Below are 10,039 nucleotides of genomic sequence, written 5' to 3'. Positions count from 1 at the left end.
CGGAAACATCTGGCGGCTCTATTTATAATCTCTGATCTCACCCAAATCCGCTTTTAGATTGAGGAAGCAAAAAATCTCATAAACTAGAGCAAAGAAAGCATCACAGACATTAACAAGCTGATAAACACATTAAAATGCAAAATTATAAAAGCAGACTTGTGTGTAAAATTTCTGGGAGTATAACTTTGTGAAAACTCCAAGGTTTTCACGAAATTTACACGTCTTAAGAGAACGTTCTTGTGCGTTTGTTCAGTTTCACGGGTTCAGGATCGTAAAAGTTTCAAAAGTTACGAAAGTCCCAAAGTTAATTTGACCTGTTGGATGTTGTAGTTTGCGGATCGGACTGCTGGTGGCAGCAGTGCAACTTCCAGCCTGAAAGAAAACAAGAAGAAGAAATCCAAACTACTCTTATGCTCCACATGATAGAGCGATTGCGGACATTAACATCTGATAAAAATCAATGCGAAACCGATAAATTTGAACCTTAACCATGGATGAAGAGGATACGGTAAGCACTGATCAGTAATTAAATATTTTTTGCGTAAATGTCACTCAGAAAACGTATATGTTGGAGTTAGCTAGGTGATTTGCGCCAAACTCCGTTAAGAAAACCAGTTCTTTTTCTATTATCTTCTCATTAACAAACTAATTTACATCCTATACAGATTTTTTTTACTGATCTTGGATAGAAAGCATTTTTTTAAATAATCGGAGAACATAGATTTCAACTATTAACTTTCAGCAAACTTAAAAAAGCCATATTTGTTCAAATATTATGGATTGACTATATCATACTGCTTTAAAATTTATTGCCATAAAATTCTGAATTGTTTTCTATAAACATTTTCCAGTGGTTTCCCTTCAACTTTTATTTAGTTATTTTAAACTTTCTTTCAATATATCTTTGTTTTTAAGAGTTAAATTAATGTTAGCTAGTCGATTTGCATCGAACTCCGTAAACAAAACCTGTTTTTTAATCATGTTTTTGATTAACAAACTCTGAAACGTGCTATAAATATATTTTAATTACTGATCCTGATAAGACAGCATCTTATTTAATAATCGGTGAATATAGTTTTTAACTGCTAATTTCCAGCTATCTGCAAAACTGTAAATATTGGTACAGATAGCAGGTTTTAATTTTAATAAATTAGTTTGGTTCTTTATATTGCTACTGTTACAAATCATGGCCATAAAATTATGTAAGATATGCTTTTTTATGATAAGTTTTCCACAGTCTTCCCGCCAACCTTTTACTGTTGTTAATTAAAATAGTTTCAGCAGCTTTGAAATGTTCTAAAATAAATGTTTAGTGACAATTTATTCATATAAAGATCAAACTGTTCTTGATATTTTAACCAGCTGATTTTATCTCAGCAAAAGGAAAGATTTATTTATATTATCAATTTATTCTTTTAAGCATGAGTAAATAGAAGCGGTTATGTTTTTTTGTTTGTTAGACTTGTTTTCTTGCTTGGCTCGTTTTTAATACACAAAAATCAGATCTCACTGATACTCACCCAGGTGTGTCGCCTTCACCTGTCCTTCTGTGTTTCCTCTGGTTCAGGACGGATACAAAGAGCCCTGCAATCAGTGTGCAGCCGTGGACTGGGGCATCTCAGACGAGGGTCGCTTCTACTGCAGGTCCTGCCACAATGTCATCGAGGTAACTCCCAAACAAATCTTTCTCTGACAGAGTTTGACTTTAAACAATGATTGGGGCCATTACAGATAGAACAAAAATGGAGTAAATTTCTGAAACAAAGGAAAAAAACTCAGAAATGTGAAAAAACAAGGACATCACTGAATTTCCAAAGTGAAAAAAATTAGCCTGTTCAAACCCAAAACATTTCCAAAAGTGGAGAATTTTTAACTTAAAAGTCTTTTCTAACTCTAATTCCAAAAGTTGAACATGTTTGATTTTTTGTTTTTGTTATTTTCTAGATTTTTTCCTGGGTTTTTAGTATTTTTTTCTTTTTTAGCAAATTTTGGACTTTTCAAACTCACAAATTTTCTTGTTTTGTTCCTTGAAAATTATTGATATTGATCTAAAAAAAATGTAAGTTTTTGGCAGAAAATTTTTCTTAATTTTCTTCCATTTACAATCGCCTTTTTTACTAGATCCACTCAAATTGAGCTTGTGCTCCCAGCAGTACCACCAACCGTCCTGCAGGTGTCACTTTTGTGCATTCAACGTGTCTCCTGGATAAGTGGTGATTTTTGTTTGTTTTTGTTTGTTTGTTTGTTTTTGGTGTTTTATCCAAATGTCCTCAGAGAACCAGAGAGGTGGTGGACATGTCGTTCACTTCCAACTCCAACAGAATTTCCCGGATCGGCAATAAATCCAGAATCAGGAAGTCAGGTTGGTTTTAACCTCCTGTTTCTTTTTCACATATCAAACTTTTTTTATTTAAGAGGTTTAACTTAAAAATTTCCCAGAAATTCTAAGTTTGCTGTCAAAACTTAACTTTTAACACCTGAATAATTAAGTATCTAAGCGTCTTTTGACACTGTTTTCAGGAATGTTCATATTACCAGATGTTTTAATAATTTGTTGTTCCTCAGAGCGCGGTTACATCTGGATGCTGTGCGAAGGTTTCCAGTTCATCCTGCAGAACCAGGCCGACGCTCTCCTCAGACTGGGAGTCGCTCCTCAGTTTAAGGTCCGCTCCCGTCATTCCCATTGATTCGTTACCAGTAGGTAAAACCTGCTTTGTTATTTGATGCTTTTGGTTTCAGGACGACGTTCTGTGTCAGATGTGGAGACTTTATCTGCAGAAGAGCCAGCAGGGATACACCAGAAACCCAATCAGGAATTTAAGGTTCAGAGGGGTCAGTTTCCTTTTGTTCGTCACTGGTATATGTTTGTTTTTGTTTGTTTTTTTCATTAGATATAATTTATGTTTTCAGGTTTCTGTCATTTTTACCCATTTGTTTTGGTTGTTTTTTGACACTTTCATCTACATTTTTGTCATTTTAAAATTATTTTTTATCTCAGAGAAACTACTTTTTTCTCATTAATGTTCACTCTATTCTGGGAAGATTTTAATAGATTTTATTTCTGTAATTTTTAGCTCGTGTTTACAGGGAATTTTCTTTTTGAGGTAATTTCTGATCATTTTAGTTAATTTACCGTTTTTTCAGTAATGCTTAAAATATATTTTGTATTGTTGATAATTTTACAGAGTAAAAATTAAAAAAAAAATTTGCTCTGTAAATATTTTTTGCCGTTTTAATTTTTCTATAATTTTAACAAAGTTTCACTAAAGTCTTTTTATTAGGTTATTATAAAGTGTCAGGGCTAAAATCAAAATATACGCATTTTAATTGTGATTTTACTTCTTAAACTAATTTTAGTCTTTGTAAAAATGTTTAAATGAGTCATAAGTTAATTCCTCCATGTTTTCCCAACAGGCAGCGTTGGACTCGGACACAGACATGGACAGCGCCGCGGAATCGGTTCTGTCTGATAATTTCACCGACTCCGGGTCAGTTCTGTGCAGCTCCGCTGGCTCTAATGCAGGTACTAAAAAAGAAACATATAAACAATCAATCCATGGTGAATTTAGTGAAATATTTATTTTTTTAGACTGTTCCAATTGGTTGAAATGTTCCTTTAACCCTCAGAGAGCTCCAGTGATTGGCTGGGATCAGACTACAGCAGCACAGGCACCTCGGCGTCGTGGAAACGGAGCCGCAGCCTGATGACCATGAAGAAGACTCTGGCTCTGATCCACCTGGCTCTGGTCTGGAGCCGCGAAGCTCTGACGCTTAGCGACCTGCTCAGGTAGCAAAACACCTGGATGGTCATGTTTTCACTTTTAAAAATGTTTAAAAGACTTGAATACGATGGAGCATCAGAGCCGTTCTAGAGGGACAAAAAGGCGAGAACATTTTCACCAAAAAACTTGGAAAGGGTTTGGAAAGTCGAAAGTTTGCTAGAAAACTAAAGAAAAAATTCAGTTAATCTCAAAAATATTCTGGAAAAACTTGGATATTTTTGCTAAATACCTATTTTCATTTCATGTTTTTATTTAATTTATTCCATAATAAACATGAGTAGTTTATTGAACAACTAAAAAAAATCATGAAATAAAAAATGAAATTTGCTATTCAATTATTACAAACATATTTCAAATAAAAAACAAAACATTAACTAATTCAACGCCATGTCGCTTCATCATAATAATTTTCAATTATCTTTTAAAGGCAGAAGGAGATTGAGGTTGTTTTATCTCACTATCAAGATTATTCCATAAACTGACGCCTTTTAGTGAAATGCAGATTTCCATTGTCACTGTTCTCGATCTAAATTACTTAGAAAAAATTTATTCAGTTCCTTTAAGTTGTATTTGCTTTCTCCTTTTACAAATCTGTATTGAATATTGTTTGGTGAAACTTTTTTATGCTCTTTGTACATGAATTTTCAAATATTGTGCTCTAATTTAGCAGATTATAGTTTAATATTGGGGAATGGAGTTCCACAAGGCTCTGGATTCGGCCCATTATTTTCACGTTTGTTGAAGTTAAACCAGACGCTAAAGGCTACGGCTTCCAGTCAAACCAAAATTTTATTTTTACTTCTAACCCATCCTAATCCTTTAAACTTTAGTTGCTCCTAAGCATCCATCTGTGGTTTCAGGCTGGTAAAAGAAGGTCACGTCCCGTATGTGACTGCATACGAGGATCTTCCAGAAGAGATGAAGCTGTGTGGTCCGGATGCTCTTCTTTTCCATGTTGAGGTTGGTCATTGTACTAAAAGGTACTACCGTAATTTTCACTATGTTTGGCTCATGTTAGCATTAGCATGCTAACGCTTTACAAATTGAAATGCTAATTCTTATTTTAGCATGCTAATTTTAATATGCTACAGCTAATTTTACACGCTAATTCTGACTTTAACATGCTAATGATAACATGTCCAGTTAATAATGATGATTTCCGATTTGTTAAAATGTACTGTTGTAATAATTTACTCGACATTTAGGCTTTTGAACGGGTTTTCCTCTGTGAGTTTATGGAATAACTGGGTTTTCTAACATTCATTTCCTTTTGGGATTAGTAAAGTATTTTTTAATTTTAATTTGAATGTGTCCTGAGTCCATAAACAAAGTATTTGTTCTGTCGTCTAAGCAGTAAGCATCTTAAAAATACTTTAATATTTCAACCTGCTGAGGTATGGCTCGGTTATTTGCAACCCCTGAATATAAATTTTTGCCTTTTGAAAGTTAGAGAATCAATGATCCAGCCATAGAGAATAGGTTTTCCTTGTTTTTGACCCATTTTATCTGCTAGCGATGGTTCTTGTTCCTGCAGAGTATCCCGTCTCACCGCTCGGTCCACAAAGAAGCGCAGGTTCTGGTCCAGTTCCTGCAGCTCCCTGCTTTTCCTCCGATCATCCCAGAAGCATTGCTCCACCCGGCGCCGCTCAGCCTGCGCTACCTGACTGACGCTAACCTGCCCGGTAACCTGTTCGACCCAGTCAGTCCCGCAGACTGGTACCAGGACCACTAACGACCCCCCCGTCTGTTCTGGTCCTCAGACGAGCTGCACAGGTGGGTCTGCGTCCTGATGGACCGCGCAGGTATGGCGGATCAGAAGCGCCACACGTTGGACGGAGGGTTGCGTCCCGTCCTGCCGCGGTACGACCTGCAGGCCGCCGCGCTCATCATCGTCACCATAAAGGTGATGTTTGGCCTGGACGATCACACTGAGTGGTAACCTGACACACCTGAACTGTTTCCATGGAGACCTCACAGTCTCTGCTGCACCTTTGTGACTTTCGTTTCTGTGTTTCAGGGATTTATCGAACAAGGCTGATTCCCATGACGACAAAGGTTGGTCCTCCATGTTTCTGTTTTATCTTAAAGGTTTTATTTATCTACCAGGTGGTCCATCCATCTGTCTATTTACCTATCTATTCATTCATTCATCCATACATCCAACTCATCGCCCGTCCATCCCATTGTCCGTCCATCCCATTGTCCGTCCATCCCATTGTCCGTCCCTCCATCCCATTGTTAACCCATTCCTGTCATCTCATTGTTCATCCATTCTTCAATCTTTTGGATCTTCTGTCTTCCTGTCCTTTCATACGTTTATCTGTCCGTCCACCTATCTAATTCATCTAATTGTTGTGGCATCAATAGATCTAGATTATTGTCCATCCAGTCCATTATCTGTCCATTTATCTTCTTGTTGATCTATTTATTCCTCCATTCATCATTCTATCTGTCTTATCAGTCCATCTGTCTTTCTGCCATCTGTCTTTTCCTCCACTTCAGTCATTGTTTCTGTCTCTCAGGAAAATACTGGAAAATAGTAGAAAATGCATAATTTCCACCCGAACAAGGTGCTAATATATTGTGCATCCCCAATGCATTGGGTTGAGTCATAATGGTATGAAAATGAAAAGTTAATCTGTTTTTTGTGTTGTTGTTTGGTTGCTGGTTCACAGCAGACATGTTCAGCTTCAGGAAGTGGTACAAACTGGTTCAGGCTGCTTTGGTGGAGGCCCAGCAGAGGAGGGACCAGGACACTGCCAGGTGAGACATCAGGGCCTCCAACCTGAAGGTGTTTATATGACTTCAGTTACTGAACAGCCGATCATTTCTGTCTTTTTTTCACAGGAAACAGTGGAAAGGAAAGAAACTGTTCTTCGTGGATAAGCGGGACAGACTTATAGTGACAAAAAGGAGAAGTAAGAATCTGAATGAGCATGAAAACAGTCAGGGTCACTACACACAGGGTGGGAAGGTAGGTTGGTTGATCAGTACAGCAGGAAACCTTTGATAGGTTTCTGCATGACTGGTGTCAGAGCTTCGTACGCAGTAAGTCTCACTTGTTTCTGGTGAGGGTTGGACACCCCCAAAGTTACCGTTTATCACCGATTCTCCTCAAAACCTTGATCATCCGTTCTTCCTCTCCTCCGTCCGTTGATCCCATCGTCCTTCTGTTCACTCCATTGTCCATCCATTCCTCCCATCATGTACCCATTCATCCCATTGTCCGTCCTTTCACTCCATCTGTTCATCCTCTCATTCATCTGTTCATACTCTCATCTGTCCATTCATCCCATTGTCTGTCAAAGTCCAGACCTACAACTTTCTGAAATAACTTTAGAGAGAGCGGTGTAGAAAAGGTTACCAACAAACCTGAGCCATCTTAGTTTTGGCTTCATTACTGTGAACCGGAGACGAACCCGATTGAAGTCGGCTGAGTTTTGGGGACCCATCCGTCTGCAGGGATTTATTGGGATTTGGGTAACATACTAAGAGACCCTGTCGTTTCTTCAGGAATCTCAGAGAACGTCCAGATGTGTTTAAAGAGGCTGTCTTCTTGTCCGGTGGCCGTCCATTACGGCGGTGCCTCCAGCTTCCAGTTCTGCTGGGGCGACGAGAACGGATCAGACGGGCCCAGTCTGCACCACACCAAGTTGGATGGAGTCATCTCCCTGAGTAACGGATTCATGACTCCCTTGAACCTCAACTACTGGCATCCGCCGCTGCGACCCTGCAACCCCCGGTGAGTCTTTGAATGCTCAGCCAGCGACTCGTTAACGAGGCGTCCCGTTATGAACCCAGACGTGTTCGTCTGCTCTGCAGGACGTGCGCCAGTCATTACCCCAGCATGGAGCCCACGCTGCCGCGCTCCTTCGTCTGGCTGCTGCAGCTCTTCTCCTTCATGCTGGACGTGGAGGCCTGGTATCTGTTCGACGAGGTGCTGGAGATGGAGAGGCGCGTCTTTGGCATCAAAACGCCGCAGATCGGACAACAAGTCGAGACCAGGAAGTGGCTCAGGACTGAGAAAACAAACGCAACTCAAACTGGAGATCCAGTAAAGAAACCCAGAACCCCAAGAAAAGGAAGAAATGGAATAAACATTTGATTTTGCTACTGAAATATTCTACCAGAACTAATGAAGAAAAGTAGGAAAATGTTGAGAAGTTTCATTGTTTATTTTCTTATCAATATTTATATTGTACGGAAAATACTTGAGTTACTTAACATTTAACAGAGCCCTGCTGACTGTAATAGTAATTTTACTTATTTGCTTCGTCTGCTTTGTCTGGAAACAAAGAAACAGCGGAGAGCTGCAGTGGCAGAAGAATGGCCAGCAGGTGGAGACAAACTGCAGCAAAAACGAGGATTTCTCATTCTGGAAGTCAGTTTTTCCGTTTCTCCTCTGCTGCCAGATTCAAATCAAACAGTTCCTTTGATAATTTACTTCCTCTGGACATAAATATGCGGCTACGGTCTGTTTCTGCTGGTAAATACAGAAAAGTTCTCAAGCGGCAGACTCGCTCTATTGGGCTGCGTCAGCGGCGTGTTCTGCTGTTGCCATGGAGATATGAAAACAAGCAGCCCATTGGCCAATCGATTGGCGCTGCGTTCACTTACTGTAGGCTGAAACTTAGTCACTTTCATTATGTGTTAAAATAAACCAGATTTAAGTTTAAATCAGGAGTTTTCCAGGATTTTTCTTGGACTTTAGCTCTTTTTTAATCCTCCATCTATTTCAGAGGAATATTTTTGGTTAAGTCTAATAAATTTAACATAAAAATATGATTAAAAAAGCCACAGACAACTTAAAACCAGTTTATTTTGGTGTTCCAAAATAAAACTTAAATTAGTTATTAAATTGGAGGTTTTCCCATTTTTGGTCTGATGCTGAAAATTTTAAGAAATAACAGTTTTACAGGTAGAAAATATTTTTAAATCCAGTACAGAGACTGTAATGAGAGCTTTTAGCTAAAACTTTTGTTTTTAGATTTTTAAAGGTCATATTGATGCAGAAAGCAAGAAGCCATGTTAGAAAATAGAAAAAAGAAAAAAATTGAAGGTTTTAGGCGGCAGTTCGGGTTTTTTTTTCACTATTTTACCTACATATGGAAAAAATTTTGTTGCATGATAATGAAGTTGACAGAAAACATTTAACTAAACTGAAACCTTTAACAGTTTATTATTCAAACTTGTTAATAAAAAGTTTTCTGTCCAAGAAATCCTTGGTTTTGGTTTGGTTGGAGTGAACCCTGGTGCGGTTCGAATTCACGTGTGAATGCCAAGCAGACCGGACACCGGAAGCGGACTGCAGAGCAGGGCATTCTGGGTAAATGCAACCAAAACAAACCCACTAGCCTAGAGCTAGCATGAAAAATGGCTCATGGTTTTTAAAAAATCCTGCAACTGTTATAATCTGACTCTAGTGTTTTTATTTCCATTTGGTGAAGAAGGAAGTTGCGCTCAGTGTCTTCAGATGTTTTTGTGTCGTTTCCTTCAGTGGCTCTTGGTGCAGCGCCCCCACAGGCCAGGAGGGGAACTGGTTGCTCAGAGGGCTTGATTGGTTTCAGCCGCAGCAGCTGAAAATGTGACACCTGTTGCAGTTTTGGTCCCAAATCGAGTCGACCGGACTACCAGGTGGGAAAACATCCCAAGTTTCAAAAGTGATCAGAGTTGGATAGTAACATTTACCAAATAATTTTTGAGTAACTTTTTGGAAAAAAAAATCACTTTTAGGAGTATGTTATTTGCTGTACTTTTTATTTTTATACTTGAGTATTTTTATTATGAAGTATTTCTACTCTTAATTGATTAAAATTTCTGGATTTTCTACCCACTGAATGAAAAACAAACAAGTTTTAACCAAAGATCCATCAGACAGACACACACCAGCAGTTCTGTTAAAGTTTCATAATTTTTTATTGAAAGAAACTAATTTGGAAACATTTTCTTTTGCCTGATTTTGTTTCTTTTGTTATTCATATGAATTATTGTCATTTAGGTTCTTAAAATACCAAAATTCCCACTTTACTTCATACTTTGATCCATCTGATTATGTAATATTAAATATTAAATGATTGATAATTTGATCAGTTACTCAGTATTTAAGTAGACTTTTTTATCAAATACTTTCTTACTCGTAAATAATTTCTTAAGCTACTTTTACTTTTGCTTGATTTTGCAGTAAAAATATACTGAAGTAATTTTACTTCTACTTGAGTATAATCTTTGGACTCTGTCCGCTAGAGAAGACTTCAGGT

The 10,039-nt window shown here is 38.0% G+C and overlaps 1 protein-coding gene across 2 annotated transcripts; it reads left to right on the top strand.

Moving 5' to 3' along the window:
* The first annotated feature begins 321 nt into the window (after positions 1-321).
* taf1b (TATA box binding protein (Tbp)-associated factor, RNA polymerase I, B) lies at positions 322-8,798 on the top strand. Of its 2 annotated transcripts, none has more exons than XM_007564845.2 (15): positions 322-508; positions 1,568-1,666; positions 2,275-2,362; positions 2,566-2,663; positions 2,740-2,832; positions 3,415-3,523; positions 3,628-3,787; positions 4,643-4,742; positions 5,317-5,464; positions 5,543-5,717; positions 5,800-5,837; positions 6,461-6,545; positions 6,630-6,700; positions 7,296-7,524; positions 7,605-8,798. In XM_007564845.2, exons 1-15 carry the CDS (start codon positions 491-493, stop codon positions 7,885-7,887), a joined length of 1,794 nt encoding a protein of 597 aa, XP_007564907.1. In that variant the 5' UTR covers positions 322-490; the 3' UTR covers positions 7,888-8,798. The 2 variants fall into 2 exon arrangements, with proteins under 2 accessions (XP_007564907.1, XP_007564906.1); XM_007564844.2 differs by having other exon boundaries at positions 323-508; positions 6,458-6,545.
* The last annotated feature ends 1,241 nt before the right edge of the window (positions 8,799-10,039 follow it).

This window comes from Poecilia formosa, unplaced genomic scaffold, assembly GCF_000485575.1.
Source record: "Poecilia formosa unplaced genomic scaffold, Poecilia_formosa-5.1.2 Scaffold168, whole genome shotgun sequence".
Lineage (NCBI taxonomy): Eukaryota > Metazoa > Chordata > Actinopteri > Cyprinodontiformes > Poeciliidae > Poecilia > Poecilia formosa.
Note: the sequence above shows the minus strand (reverse complement) of the source record. Positions and strands in the feature narration are given on the sequence as shown.